Source organism: Microcaecilia unicolor, chromosome 5 (assembly GCF_901765095.1).
Source record: "Microcaecilia unicolor chromosome 5, aMicUni1.1, whole genome shotgun sequence".
NCBI lineage: Eukaryota > Metazoa > Chordata > Amphibia > Gymnophiona > Siphonopidae > Microcaecilia > Microcaecilia unicolor.
The window spans coordinates 271,802,989-271,819,325 of NC_044035.1; the positions used below are offsets into that span (position 1 = coordinate 271,802,989).

The window sequence follows — 16,337 nt, forward strand, 5'->3', positions numbered from 1 at the left end:
GAGAATGTAACATCAAATAGGAAAGGGAAGGGATTTTGCTCACACCCTTTAAAGTTGTAGCTTAAGTGAAGCTACATTCTGGTACCGTAGTTTTTTTTCCTTTTCCTGGACATCTTAAATCTACTTAAGGCAATGATGTGTTAAGTGACTTGTCTAGCACTAGAACCGCTGCTCTAGGCAATAGGCTACTCCTGTGCTCCTAGGACGTTTCCTATAAGGACCAGAGAAAGGAAATATAAGAAAAACAAATCTATATTCTTTTGTGCTCACTTCAGTGTTTAACTCATTTTGAATAAAATACTTTTTGTAAGCTCATAACGTTCCATGTCTGTCTCAATAGCAGACTATGGACTTTTCATCCAGGAACTTGTCCAAATCTTTTTTAAACCCACATACGCTGACTGTTATTACCACATCCTCCAGCAACAAGTTCCAAAGTTTACTATTCTTTGAGTGAAAAAATTATTTCTTCCTATTTGTTTTAAAAGTATTTCTATATAATTTCATTGAGTGTCCCCTGGCCTCTGTACTTTTTGAAATACTGAAAAAAACTGATTCATTTCTATTCGTTCTACACCACTCAGGAGACCTCAATCATATCCCTCCCTCAGCTGTCTCTTTTCCAAGCTGAAGAGCCCTAACCTCTTTAGCCTTTCTGCATATGAAAGGAGTCCCATCCCCTTTATCATTTTGGTCGCTCTTCTTTGGACTATTTACCTGTCTTGCAACTGAAAATTAGAAAGGAATTCTTAAAGTATCTCTCTCACATCATGCACTGTTCATATGCTATAATTTTTGTAACTGTTCTCACTATTCCTCATGTTTTGTTATTCATTGTTACTGGTTACTTGTTTCCTGCTAATCTAATATAATAATTTGCACCTCCAACGTTCTGAAGTGACTCTGTGGCAGGGTGGCAGTGAAGCCGTGTAGTGTTCCTGGGGTTCGTAATCGCCCCACCCTCACGATGTCAGAAGGAGAAGGGACCAATCGCAGGCAATCGCACTCGCTCTCACTGCCCCAACCTCGGAGGGAAAGGAAGGCTGCTTAGCAACCCGCAAACAAACATTACTCTGTCCCGAACAGCCCTCATCCCCTGCCCTCCCCTCCAGCCACCCAGCGATTCTCCACGCTCCCCTGCCCCCCCCCTCCAGCCACCCAGCGATTCATCTCGCTCTCTTGATTACCTCTGTCGAAGCGGCCGCATCATTGAAAGCCCTGCCTGTCTCCAGCCTTCCCTTCGATTTCGTTCCCTCAGAGTCCCGCCTTCTGATGTCATTTCCTCCTTCCGCGGGGGCGGGACTCTGAGGGAACGAAATCGAAGGGAAGGCTAGAGACAGGCAGGGCTTTCAGCAACGCAGCCGCTTCGATGGAGGTAATCAGGGGAGCAAGGAGAATTGCTGGGGGCTGGAGGGGGGGGGGGACAGAGGAGAATCACACACACTTGCACCCAGTCTCACTCTCTCTGTCACACACACACACACTCGCACATTCACTTTCTCTCTTTTAAGCAGTCACTCTCACACACACTCTCTCAAACATACACACTCTGTGGAAAACCTTGCTAGCGCCCATTTCATTTATGTCAGAAACGGGCCTTTTTTCACTAGTATTTAAATGAAATAACTAAGGGCCTCTTTTACCAAACCGCGCTAGCGACTCCCATGGGTCAATGCCGACAAAGCCCATTGCTAGTTCAGTTTGGTAAAAGAGGCTCTAAGAGAAAAAAAAATTGCCCGCCACATTGAGCCTGCCATGAGTGGGAAAGCGCAGGGTACAAATGTAACAAAAAAAAAAAAAAGCTCCTCATTGACTTTGTTCAACAAGTACACAAGACCATTATTTGCTCTTGGTGACTACTTTCTTTAGAAAGGAACAGACTGCAATTACAGGTGTACATTTGTGAAGTGTGCATTTGGGGGATCCTTTCACAAAGGCGAATCAGCGTTATTAGCATGCACTAAATGATACAGATGACCATAGCATATATTGGCATCTCTAGCGTGCTTTTACAAAAGGATCCCTTGATTTAAAGTGCACACAATCATTTGTATACACATATACCTATAAATTAACAAATGTCAATCAATTAACTGAGATTCTAATTTCTTATCTGCCTAACACCACATGCAAACCCGGGAAAATGAAAAAGACTTCATCTTCTGAATGACAGATCTATGCAGAGGTTAGAGAACTACATGATCTTCAGCAGGCCACCTGAATACCCTGTGCTCTCTTTGAGACTATACAATTTTTGGACTCTTATTTACTGTTAACTGAACCTAACAAAGACAAGCGAGAGAGGTCCAAGACTGATGGTAGATAGAAAAGACTTTTAAAATTGTTTTTATCTTTTAAAACAGTTGTGCCCCTTTAAAATATGCTACCTCTGATTATGCTGTTAGAGAAGAATTATTTATGCACTTCAAGATATTTCCAGTCACTTCAATTTCCTTCTGTTTTTGGGGTTCGTTACAAGACTATATTTTCGCTGGGGTTTACCTATCAGGTTGCAAAATGGTGGAAATTCCAGCTTTTATTCATTGTGAATTCACTTACAGGACCTTTTTTAAAATGTGAAATATTGATTGTGTAAGTTCTGTTATTTTGTATTTTATGTGAGTTAGCCAAGCTGAACTATCTTATGGTATGTGTGGCCTACAAGCCTTAATTGTAATGTAAAGGAAGGTCACACAGAGAGATGGTAGATAACATCAAGAATTTGGAAAATGCGAGTAAATATATCAAATCCAATTCCAATAACTTATCGAAGCAACATCAAGTACAAGTTGCAGAAGGAACATCAAGAGCTTTCCTCACACTGACACAACAACCAGAAGAGGAAAGGAGGAGAACCTTTGAAGGGGGGCCCAAGGTCACTGAAGATCTGTAAGCTACAAAGCACAATGCAATCTGTCTTGGATGAAAGATGTTAAGAAATATGATTACTTAACAGCAATGACCATCTTTTCTGGGTCAACCAGAATTAAAAAAAAAAATTCACAAATATATAAGCACTTATGAGAAACATTAAAATTTTAAAAAACCACGAAAAAAGCCACCAGCTATAAAGTTCACTTTCACAATGAACTTATTTGTATATTTCTACCACTGGCCATGTTTTTATCTAACAAGTAGTTTATAACAGTATAAGTAAGGATAAATAAGTATTCATGAAGTACTGGCATCACAAAATTTGTCCAATGGGAGCCACACTTTCTGGGAATGGAAAAAATTATGATGGTGTATGGAGTTAGCTGTTCTGTACTGCTTAATAACATATAGATGAGACCACCACGCAAGGAAGTTAAGTTTAGAATTGTCTTTCCAGTGTTAAAATAATCATATGAGAAGCTAATGCCATCATGATGTTAAATAGCTTGATTAACTTTTCCTGAATAAGATCAGGACTAGTTGAACGTAGAATAACAACGCTATATGAAATATTAATAGGTATGTCTTTTTTTGCTCTATGGTTTTTCATGTAGTGAAAGATGGTAAATGGAGCTTTTTAAGTAATATTTAATTCATTTGTGCAATTGACAATGGGGGGAAATTCTATATATGGCGACTTAAACCCACGCAGTTAGTAAGATTCTACAGACTACACCAAAAGTTAGGCATAATTTATAGAATACTCTCAAGTGCCATTCTTGCATCTAATTTTTAGGCGCACCCATTTAGGCCACCTAAAATCAGGCCTTAATGCCTGTGCCTAAGTTAGATGCAGGTCCCCATTTAGGCCACCTAAAACCAGGCCTAAATACCTGCGCCTAAGTTAGGTGCAGATCGGGTGTATTTTATAATGGTGTGTATAGTTTTTTGAAATGCCCACAACTCGCCCATTCCACTCCCATGGCCATGCCCCCTTTTCAACTGTACGCATTAGAGTTTAATACGTGCACCGTGTTATAGAATACGCCTAGAAAGTTGTGCATGTAGATTCTAATTAAATCCCATTTGTGCCGCTAATTAAGTACCAATTATTGGCGCTGATTGCCTTAATCAAGTTGTGAATGCAATTTGGCTGTGCAGCCAAATTAGTGTGCAGAACTTAAGGTGTCATATATACAGTTTGGGAGACTATGAGTATACACAGTGATCTGGTTCAGTTATATGTTATTATTACTGTAAAACTTTCATACTTTGACATATCGTTCAGGTTCATAATCTTTGTAAAATTATATGTATAAGAAATTCTTTGACTAAAAATATATTTTTTAAAAGATGTACCCCCCCCCCCCCCCCCTGAAAAACACCATGAGAGGATCCTGGCCCACCCTGGACACATTTCTAATACGATTATTCATATCAACCCTAGCAGCATCTTCCAAAATGGCTAATAACTATGAGGGAATTTCAGATGGTCACTGTAAAAGTGATCTGAACAGAATTGAAAGTAATGCACTCTGCCGGGATAGAATCTCAGTTTCACTTCACACATCTGACGACAACTAGCAATTCCGTGCAAGGCTCACGAGCTCCTGCAAGTTCAAAAAAACATTTTTTCCCCTCAGGTTAAACCCTTATAATGTCCAAATCCCGTCCTTATAATCCGGACTAGTGGAAACCGATCTCTCCGAGGTGAAAACGTGAATTAAGGGAAAGAAGAATACCTCATAATAAAACAATTTACAAACAAACGTGAATTTCTGCAGCTCCACTGCATGCCATCTGCTCTTGCTCTCGTATATGCAGCCATCTCCGGGGTGGATTTATGGCTACAACGTTCTGACCCCTGCATTGCACGACGTTTGCGATCGTGGGTTCAGAGTCTGAGATGAGGTGCTGAGAGTTGGGGGTTTCTGCAACGTGATCTCGTACAAGGCCTCCTTACTCCCCGAGAGTGCCGGGAGCGGCAGCTTCCCTGAGCGCTCTCCAGGCCCAGGCCGGGGCGGAGGCTGGCAGGCCCCGGGCTCGCGTGCTCAGGTAGGGCGGGGAACAGCGCGCGTCAGGCGGCCTGCGGCAGGGAGGGGCCGGCGCTTACCTTCTGCGAGTTGGGCTGCAGCACGTTCTGCTCCACTGTCATGGCCCGAGCGCGGAGGGCGGCAACGGCAAAGGCCGGGAAAGAAGGAAGGAATAAACGGGAGCCCGGGTCAGCACTGCACAACCGTGCAGACAGCAACAAGAGCCATGAGCGGCGCCAGAGCGAGAAAGGACAGGAGGAGGAGGTGGGGAGCAGCCAGTCACTGCTGGCACCGCCCCGCAGTCACACACCCACCTCTCAATCCACACACAAAGCCACACACCCACCCTCCTCCCCTAATTTCACACACAAAGCCACACACCCACCCCTGCTCCCATAATTTCACACACAAAGACGCACACCCATTCCTCCTCCCCCAATTTCACACACACACACATGCAGGCATCCAGCCATCCACCTGCCCCCCAATGTACACACCTACCCCAAAACACCCACCCGTCCGCTCCCTCAACTACACACATCCTAATTTCACACTCATACACATACAGACACTCGCCTGCTCTTCCAATATACACACATCTCAGTTTCATACACATACAAAAACCTGCCTTCTCCCCCCCCCCCCCCCCCCCCCATGAACACACCTACCCCAATTTCACCACAGGTACAGATACAGATACCTTTCTGCCCTTCCCCCAAATTTGCACAAGTATCCTGATTTCATACACATACAGACACTCACACCCCTCCTTCAACAAATATACCTGTAACAATTTCACACACTTGGAGGGGCATTTTCGAAAGGGAAGTCCAAGTTTTGATTTGGACGTCCTCGCAAACTACTACTACTACTACTATTTAGCATTTCTATAGCGCTACAAGGCGTATGCAGCGCTGCACAAACATAGAAGAAAGACAGTCCCTGCTCAAAGAGCTTACAATCTAATAGACAAAAAATAAATAAAGTAAGCAAATCAAATCAATTAATGTGAACAGGAAGGAAGAGAGGAGGGTAGGTGGAGGCGAGTGGTTACAAGTGGTTACGAGTCAAAATCAATGTTAAAGAGGTGGGCTTTCAGTCTAGATTTAAAGGTGGCCAAGGATGGGGCAAGACGTAGGGGCTCAGGAAGTCCCGATCCATGGGCGGGGAAACCTGTATTTTCGAAACAAGATGGACATCCATCTTTCATTTCGAAAATACCGTCAGGGATGTCCAAATCCTTAAATTTGGTCGTCCCTAGATTTGGTCGTCCCTAGACATGGGTGTTTCTGATTTTCAGCGATAATCGAAACCAAGGAGCCAGCATTTGTAGTGCACTGGTCCCCCTGACATGCCAGGACACCAACCAGGCACCCCAGGTGGCACTGCAGTGGACTTCATAAAATGCTCCCAGGAACATAGCTCCCTTATCTTGTGTGCTGAGCCCCCCAACCCCCCCCCCCCAAAAACCCACTATCCCCAACTGTACACCACTACCATAGCCTTCACAGGTGAAGGGGGGCACCTAGATGTGGGTACAGTGGGTTTGTGGTGGGTTTTGGAGGGCTCGCTGTTTCCTCCACAAACGTAAACAGGGGGGGGCGATTGGGCTTGGTCTGCCTGTATGACGTGCACTCACCCACTAAAACTGCTCCAGGGACCTGCATACTGCTGTAATGGACCTGAGTATGACATCTGAGGCTGGCATAGAGGCTGGCATGACATATTTTGAAAGATGTTTTTTGAGGGTGGGAGGGGGTTAGTGAATACTGGGGGAGTAACGGGAGATCATCCCCGATTCTCTCCGGTGGTCATCTGGTCACGTCAGGCACCTTTTTGGGCCTTATGCGTAAGAAAACAGGTCCAGGTGAAAACCTCCAAGTGCTCATCAGGGACGTCCTTCTTTTTTGATTATGGGTCAAGGACTTCCAAGTGTTAGGCACGCCCAAGTCCCGCCTTCGTTACGCTTCCGACACGCCCCTGTGAACTTTGGTCGTCCCTGTGACAGAGTGCAGTTGAGGATGTCCAAAATCAGCTTTCGATTATACCAATTTGGACGACCCTGGGAGAAGGACGTCCATCTTCCGATTTGTGTCGAAAGATGGGCATCCTTCTCTTTCAAGGGACACCCAATAGACACCCATCCACCCCTTCCCTAAAGTACACACCTATCCCAGTTTCACACACATACAGACACCCCCACCACCACCACCACCACAACGAACATATAGAGGTTGGTAGTGTTTTTCATCACATTTTTGGGGGGTGGGAGGAGGTTAGTTACCACTGGGGGAATAAGGGGAGGTCATTCCTGATTCCCTCCAGTGGTCATCTGGTTATTTAGGGCACCTTTTTGTGCCTTATCCGTAATAAAAACAGGTCTAGCTCAAAACGTCTAAGTTTTAGTCCTGGATGGTTTTGTTCCATTATGGCTGAAAAATGTCTAAGTCTTAGGAATGCCCAAGTTCCGCCCTGAACACGCCCCTGGCATTTCCCCTTGAGATTTGGGTGCACTTCTGGCGGACTTCAGAGAAAAACGTCTAAAAATCGTTTTTGAAAATACTGATTTGGATGTTTTTGTGAGAAAAACGTCCAAATACAGACATGCCACTTTTTGGACATTTTTCTTTTTTGAAAATGAGCCCAATAGTCACTTTATTATATGTAATATTTTCCTTTTAAATAAATTTTCTTATGTTCATAAGATTAAAACTTCAAGCACACTTATCTTATACTCCTGACATGGTCCCATTTTACCCAAAGTTCTGGGCACACTCTCTTGCTAAAGTTTTGTGCGAAACGGGATCCTGTCAGGTGTACAAGGTAAGTGTGCTTGAAGTTTTGATCATATGAACATAAGAAAATTTATTAAAAAGGAAGATGCTATCAAACATATAAACGGCGAGTGACCGTACTCACTCGCAAATGCGCAGTAGAGACCTCTGCCCCGCCCCCACGTCAATACGTGATGACGGGGGGGGCGGAACACAGAGGGTCTGTACTGCGCATTGCTGAGGGAGGGACACCGCCGTCTAACGCTCCCCCCACCCGAGTCGCCGCCGCCACCCACCTTCTACCCGGTCGGGCCCTCGCTCCACTATTGAAACAGTGAGGGTCCGGGAACGCAGCACTGAGCTCTGCTGAGCTGCCGACATCGCCCTTCCTTCTTCTTCTCTGCCTCTGTCCCACCCTCGACGACGTTATGTCACACGAGGGCGGGACAGGCAGAGAAGAAGAACGAAGGCCGACGTCGGCAGCTCAGCAGAGCTCAGTGCTGCGTTCCCGGACCCTCACTGTTTCAATAGCGGAGCGAGGGCCCGGCCGGGTGGAAGGTGGGTGGTGACGGCTCGGTGGGGGGGGGCGCGAACTCGGAGGGGGAGGGGCAGCGGCGAACTCGGCGGTGGGGGCGGGCCTTTCAACCCCCCCCTTCCTATAATAGCCCGTTTTTACGGGCTCAAAGTCTAGTATATAATAAAGTGACTGTGTATAAAAGGAGGTTTTTTGGCCAATGATGATTGCAAGTCTTGGTGGTGACTAAGTTTATGTGTGAACGCACTGAAGCACCACTGCCGACTTATGAGGCCTTTCCCTTCCATTTTTCCATGTTTGTAACATATAGCAGACCTGCCAAGTCTCCCTCATTCAGTGGGAGACTCCCGCTTTGGCGGGTCATCTCCCACACTCCCGCCAAAGTGGGAAAGTCTCCTGCTGAGACACGGTGTCGGCAGCTCCCCCTTCCACCCAGTATTAATTTCCTGGCCATTGCTGCTTCTCCTCTTCAGCAGCAGCGGCCGCGACCTCAAAACAATTTAGAAAAGCAAGCGCAGGGGCGCAGTAGCCTTCAAGTATGGACTGTCGGTTCTGCAGCCGCTCCTTTCTCCTCTTTGTGCCCCTGGAGGAGCAGGAAGTTGACATCGACTTCCTGCTCCACTCCTGGGACTGAGAGAGGAGCGGCTGCAGTGCCAACAGCCCATGCTTGAAGGCTGCCTGCGGTCCGCGCTTGCTTTTTAAATTTTTTTGTTTGTTAGATCTTTTTTTTTTTTTTGGTTGCAGCCACTGCTGCTCAACAGGAGAAGCAGCAGTGGCCAAGAAATGATTATCGGGTGGAAGGGGGAGCGGGAGGCAGGTAGAATGGAGAGAGTGGGAAGATGGGGAGAGAACGAGGGGACATGGAGAAGGGCTGGAGAAAGAGAGAAGCTGCTGAAGATGGGGAGAAAGGGAGGGGATCCTGGCTGAAAGCAGAAAGAGAGAAGACACTGGAAGGAAGGGTAGGGAGAGAAACAGGAGAGACATTGAAGGATGGGGAGAGAGGAGGGGGACATGATGAATGGAAAAAGGTAGAGAGAGAGAGACACTGGATGGAAAGAAGGGGATAGAGAGAGAGACACTGGATGGAAGGATCGGGAGAGGGGGTAGACGGATATAAGTACATAAGTAATGCCACACTGGGAAAAGACCAAGGATAAGGAGAGAAAGAGGGAAGACGGAAGGATGGGGAGAGAAAGAGGGAAAATGGATGGAAGGATGGGGAGAGAAAGAGGGAAAATGGATGGAAGGATAGGGAGAGAAAGAGGGGGGATGGATGAAAGGATGCAGAGAGAAAGGGGAGAGACTGAAAGGATGGAGAGAGAGAGAGAGAGGGTTTAACAAAAGAGAGGGAACGAAGTACAAACTAAAGTCCAAACAAAAAAACAGCACCACGGGCCTTTAAAAAATGGAACACAATTCTTTAATGAATGAGCCTTGACGAAAACACCCGACACGGGCCGTGTTTCGGTGACTAGCACCTGTGTCAGGGGTCACAGTGATGACGTGGAAAACTTGGGGAATAACTCGAATATATTCCTCTACAATATATTATTCCATACCCCATGTCTCATATAGTAAAAGCTACAAAGCAACAAGGCTCTTTCACTTTCTGTATCGTCAAGGCTCATTCATTAAAGAACTGTGTTCCATTTTTAAAGGGCCGTGGCAGGGACGTAGCTATGGGTGGGCACTGCAGGCAGCCTTGAAGCATTGGCACTGGCTCTGTAGGTTCCTCCCGTCTCTTACGTCACTGCCCCTGCTTCGCTCCAGGCGGTGCCGCGTTTTTTTAAAAACATTTTTTCTCGTCGTTTTAGTGTTGGCACTCAGCTCAGTCAGCTGAGCGCTTCTTCTTTTTGTAGCGCCGGCCCTGCTGCTCATCAGGAAAAGCAGCAGTGGCCGGCAATGGGAGCTGGGGCTGGTGGGCCTGAATCGGGAGAGGGAAAACGGATGGCAGGATGGGGAGAAAGAGGGAAAACGGAAGGATGGGGAGAGAAAGAGGGAAAACAGATGGGAGGATGGCAGAGAAAGAGGGAAAACGGAAGGATGGGGAGAGAAAGAGGGAAAACAGATGGGAGGATGGTAGAGAAAGAGGGAAAACGGAAGGATGGGGAGAGAAAGGGAAAACAGATGGAAGGATGGGGAGAGAAAGAGGGAAACAGATGGAAGGATGGGGAGAGAAAGAGGGAAAACGGAAGGATAGGGAGAGAAAGAGGGAAAACAGATGGAAGGATGGCAGAGAAAGAGGGAAAACGGAAGGATAGGGAGAGAAAAAAGAGGGAAAACAGACGGAAGGATGGCAGAGAAAGAGGGAAAACAGACGGAAGGATGGAAGAGAAAGAGGGAAAACAGACGGAAGGATGGAAGAGAAAGAGGGAAAACAGACGGAAGGATGGCAGAGAAAGAGGGAAAACAGACGGAAGGATGGAAGAGAAAGAGGGAAAACAGACGGAAGGATGGGGAGAGAAAGAGGGAAAACGGAAGGATGGGAGAGAGACACTGGATGGAAGGATGGGGAGAGAAAGAGGGGAGATGCTGAGAAAAAGGGGAGAGACTGGAAGGATGTGGAGAGAGAAGGGACACTGAACAGAAAAGGGTAGAGAGATAGACACTGGTTAGAAGGAAGGAGAGAGACATTAGATGGAAGGATCAGGAGAGAGGGTAGATGGGTAGAAGGATGGGGAGAGAAAGAGGGAAGACGCTGGATGGAAGGGTAGGGAGAAAGAGGTGACATGATGGAAGGATGCAGAAAGAAAGAGGGGAGACTATTGGAAGGATGGGGAGAGAGACGGGAGACTCAGGAAGGATGGGGAGAGAAAGAGGAGAGCTGCTGCATGGAAAGGGGGAGTAGTGAAAGATTGGAGAATAAGAGGAAGGGGCATGGGGAGAACAAGGGTGAGAAAAAGATGAAAAGCCATAAGTAGATGAAGGAAATTAAAGAATGGATAGTAAGAATGAATTAAATCTGGGCACAGAGAGAGGCAGAAAAATATTGAAGAAAGCAAAGAAAAAGGAGAGAAAAATGACAAATGGCCAGGAAACCCTGGCAGAAGAGTTAAGCGAAAACGAAGGAAAGCAGAATCTAGAGACTGGGAGCAACACAATGAGAAAAAGTAAATGGCCATACAACAAAGGTAAAGAAAATAATTTTATTTTTAATTTAGGATAAAGTAATATGGTGTTAATAAAGTTTCAGAGACCAATATTTCCTTCCTTAGGTCAGGAGAGGATACCGTAACAGCATTATACTGACCTGAGGCAGGAGGTTTTGGCCTCTGAAAGCTCACTGAAAAGGATTAGGCTATTAAATAAATTGTCTGAAATCTGATGCACTGAAAAGCAGCACTTTACCCTGTGTGACAAATGCATCTGAGTGTGATTAAATTTTGCTGGGGGGGGGGGGGGTACAGAGAAAATTTTGTGCCCACCCACTTTGGGTTCAGGCTCACCCAAAATTGGCAGTCTGGCTACGCCACTGGCCTGTGGTGCTGTTTTTTTTGTTTGCAGAGAGAGAGAGAGGGGACAGTGAACATAAAAGGGTAGACAGATAGACACTGGATAGAAGGGGAGAGAGAGTGAGACACTAGATGGAAGGATCAGGAGAGAGGGTAGATGGGTGGAAGGGTAGGGAAAAAAAAGGAGACGCTGGATGGAAGGATGCAGAAAGAAAGAGAGGGGAGACACTGGAAGGATGGGGAGAGAAAGAGGGGAGCTACTGGATGGAAAGGGGGAGAGGACAGAGTAGTGAAAGACTGGAGAATAAGAGGAAGGATCATGTGGAGACATGGGCGTAGACTGGGGGGGCGAGGGGAGCAGTGCCCCCCCAAACGACCAAGACGACAAAGACGAGTTCTTTCTCGCAGCGGTGAACGTGCGGGTGAGAAAGCAGCAAGCAAGCAGCCACGCTGCACTCCGTCCTTCGCTTCCTGAATCCTGCCCTCTCAGCGTCCCACCCGCCCCAAAGGAAATGACATCAGAGGAAGGCGGGACGCAGAGAGAGGGCAGCATTCAGGAAGCGAAGGACGGAGTTCAGCATGGGTGCTTGCTTGCTGCTTTCCCACCCGCCCGTTCGCCTCTGCAGCTTTGGGAGTGGAGTGAGCCAGGAGATAGGCGTCCACTGTAACAGAAGTAAGGAAGCCATTTCCACTCCCCCACGCAGCCGTCGCTGTTCACAAGCACAGCAAGCAAACCTGTGTGAGCTGCTGCTGTTACATCCACGTTGTCGTTTGGGAGATGCTTTGAAGGGGGAGGGAGATGCTGGATAGAGTGGGGAGGGGAAGAGAAGGGGATGGAAAGAAACAGGACGGGCAGCTCTTTTTCCCTTCCTCCATATTAGCATATTCATTTGAATATATATATATATATATATATATGCAAATGAATATGCTAATATGCCCCACCCCATTTTGCCCCCCCCCCCAAATGAAACAGTAAAACTACGCCCATGTGTGGAGAACAAGGGTGAGGAAAATATGAAAAGCCATAGGTAGATGAAGTAAAAAGAAGGAAATTAAAGAATGGATAGTAAGAATGAATTAAATCTGGACAGAGAGAGAGGCAGAAAAATATTGAAGAAAAAGGAGAGAAAAATGATGAATGGACAAGAAACAATGGCAAGAGAAAGACGAAGGAAAGCAAAATCAAGTGACTGGGAGCAACACAATTAGAAAAAGTAAATGGTCAGACAACAAAGGTAAAGAAAATAATTTTATTTTTAATTTAGGATAAAGTAATGTGTTAGCTGTGTTAATAAAGTTTAATAAATGCAAATAAAACACAAAATAGGAAATAAGGTAAATACCTTCACTGATTTTAAAACATTTTTGATTAGCTTTCAGAGACCAACACTTCCTGCCTCAGGTCAGGAGAGGATACCATAACAGCATTATACTGACCAGAGGCAGGAGGTTTTGACCTCTGAAAGCTAATTGAAAAGGGTATTAGGCTATGAAATAAAATATTTTCTGAAATGGCCACGGGTTTGAGGTGTGCCAGGGGGGTGGAGCCATATAGAATGGGTGGAGCCAATGCAAAGCGGGGTGGGGCTGGGGACGTGTACTAAAATCTCTCTCAAAAATTAGGACCCCTTGGCAGCTCTGATATAGTGTTCATTTAACTCACAATATTTGGTGATATGAAATGATATTCACATAAGGTTGTGGAGTGTTCTTTGATTTTTGAAGGGGAAATATTGTGATGTATCATTTGTACTCTGCTGTCATTTATCATATTTTTATTATATGATTGTTCTACTGTGCTGTTTAATTGAATATATTTCTGATACTATGGGGCTAATTTATGAAGGAGAAAAATGTTTAAAAAGTGGCATAAAGCAGCATTTGTAAGTTTTGCCAAAGTGTTCAAATCTATATTTTTGAAACCTATTTTGCAGTTTGTCTGCAGTGCATTCAAATCACAAGGGAGCATGTTGTGAGTGGGATTAGGGCATTTCTAACACTTGGACGTTTTTTTGCCGTAATGGAACAAAACAAAAACTTGCGGGACCAAAACTAAGATGTTTTGAGCTAGACCTGTTTTAATAACGACTAAATCACAAAAAGTGCCCTAAATGACCAGATGACTCCCCTTACTTCCCAGTGGTCACTGACTCTATCCCACCCCCCAACCACAAAGATGTGAAAGAAACAGTACATACCAGCATCTATGACAGCCTTAGATGTTATAGCCAGTCTTATTGGAGCAACAAGCAGTCCCTAGAGTAGCTTAGTGGTCAGTGCAGTGCACTGTAGAGAAGGAGACCCAGGCCCATATCCCACTCTGTTACATTTCTGGTTAAAAGTGTGAGCACGCCAAAACCCACCAAAAACCTACTGTACCTACATATAGGTGACACCTGCAGCCATAAGGGCTATTGTAGTGGTGTACAGTTTGGGATAGTAGGTTTTTGGTGGGTTTTGTAGGGCTCACTATACAATACAAGGGGGTAAAGTTGAGATGTGTACCTGGGAGCTTTTATGTGAAGTCTACTGCAGTGCCCCCTAGGGTGCCACACTGCTCTGCGGAGATGTCTGTTTGGCCAGTCCACTAAGAATGCTGGCTGCTCCTACATCCCAATGGCTTGATTTTGTGCGCGTTTCACTTGGACTTTTTTTTTTTTTAGAAAATGGGCCAAAATGATAAATGCAACAGAGAACAAAAACAACTAGCAAGTGGCCATTTAAAAAAAAAAAGAAAAAGATTGACGATTTGCTGTTTCGAAAATTGCTATTTTCACCACTTGGATCCTGGAAATTTTGAGCAAAGCGTCCAAACCTGGATTTAGACATCATATTGAAAATACTCTTCTATGCCATTTCCAAGTTTACCTCATTGATTGTATTTATGCTTATGTTTGATCATTTCACCAATGTTATGCAGTTAACAAAACAGTAAGTTTTAGGTTGTACCTGCTGTACAACACCATAGGAGAATCTACTATAATAAAAAGCACCTCCAACGTTCTGAAGCTGACTCCTTGACACTGTGGCAGTGTAGGGTTTGTAAGTCTGTCATTCAGCATTTCATTGGCTCTCACTGTCCCGCCCTCGCGTCAAAACGTGATGACGTCGAGGGCGGAACAGTGAGAGGGAAGGGCACATCACATGCATGAGGGTGTCGTCGTCCCTACCTCCCTTCCAGTTCCAGGCCCCATCCCTCCGATTCTTAAAAGTCATATTCACTTACCAAGTCAGGGTTACGGCGGCGCCCAGCAGTGGTAAAACGCGTGCAGGACGTCAGGCTCACAGAAACAGAATGAAGCCCTGCAGATCACAAGGAAGAAGAGGACCTCGGCTGGCGGGGGTTGGGGTCCCCTGCCAGCAAAGGTAGCAGACGGCGACGGCGGCTTGGCGGCGGGGGGGGGGGGGTCGAGAGGGTCATCGGCGGGGGGGGGTCAAAGTAGTTGTTGGTGGTGGTGGTGGTGGTGGCGGCAGCAGCGGTGGCAGGGGGGGTCGGCGGCACCAGGGGGGGGGCTAAAATGTGCCCCCTCACCTCGGGCTCCTGATCCCCTCCCGCCGAAGTCTGGCTATGCCTCTGGTATGCAACTGGGAACTTCACCCATGTCACTCCTATGCTCCACCCACATGTACGCCCCCATATATTTGTGTGCTATAGCACGTGTTTAAGGGGGATGGGTTTTGATATACTGCCTTTCTATGGTTACAATCAAAGTGGTTTACATATTATATACAGGTATTGATTTTGTACCTGGGGCAATGGAGGGTTAAATGACTTGCCCAGAGACACAGGGAGCTGCAGTGGGAATCAAACACAGTCTCCCTGATTCTCAGCCCACTGCACTAACCATTAGGGCCCTAATGTGCATAACTGCTAAGATTTGGTGCACATATTCTTGCAAATGGTCGCCTAACCACAGGCACCTAGTTATAAAATTGCCCTTTTATTGTGCAGTAATTTTTGAAACAAATAAAAAATTTCTGGTCCTTTTGTATTCTTTTGGATTGGAAATAACACACAACAAAATGATTAATGTTGTTTTCAGTATTGTATTATACTGTCCATCCCTAAATTCTACAATAATTTTGCTGGGTGAATAAGTCTGAATGATTTCTCTGCGCCTGCTACTTGTCTAAGGGGTCCTTTTACAAAGCCGCGCTAGCGTTTTTAGCTGGCGGTAAAAATCAACTGGCGGCAAATGCTGAGACACCCATTATATTCCTATGGGCATCTCAGCGTTTACCACCAGCTGATTTTTACCATGAGCTAAAAACGCTAGCACAGCTTTGTAAAAGGCCCCTAAATGAATTAAATCTATATGCTTTGGAACTCCGCAAAAAAAAAAAAAAATAATGCATAGCTTGAAAATCATTAATTTGAATTAGTAAAAATGGCAGTGTGCTACTTATTTTTTCTCAAGGAGCTCTCACCAGCTGTACTCCATATGGTGAGACATTCTTAGTTCTTATTAAATAATTTAACAAGGCACCCCCCCCAGGAGCCCTCCCCAGCACATTACCGGCTATAAAATATTATTACTATAAACAGCAGATTGCTTCATCTCTTTGCGTATGTGTATCTTACTAGCAACAGTTTGCTCGCCTGACCTTTAAAAGGTTAGAATATTAATAATGTCTTTTAATAGCTGAAAGTACTTTTTCACTGCCA

The 16,337-nt window shown here is 45.6% G+C and overlaps 1 protein-coding gene across 4 annotated transcripts in view; it reads right to left on the reverse strand.

The window, feature by feature from the left end:
• Nucleotides 1-5,186, reverse strand: part of USP25 (ubiquitin specific peptidase 25) — a 156,994-nt gene extending 151,808 nt beyond the window's left edge. The window contains exon 1 of one of the 4 annotated variants that reach the window (XM_030204216.1): nucleotides 4,988-5,184. In XM_030204216.1, the coding sequence (XP_030060076.1) occupies nucleotides 4,988-5,029 (42 nt within the window). In that variant the 5' untranslated portion in view covers nucleotides 5,030-5,184. Of the gene's footprint in view, nucleotides 1-4,616; nucleotides 4,664-4,987 lie in introns of those variants that run through there. The other 3 variants (XM_030204217.1, XM_030204219.1, XM_030204218.1) reach the window with 3 other exon arrangements.
• Nucleotides 5,187-16,337: the final 11,151 nt, after the last annotated feature.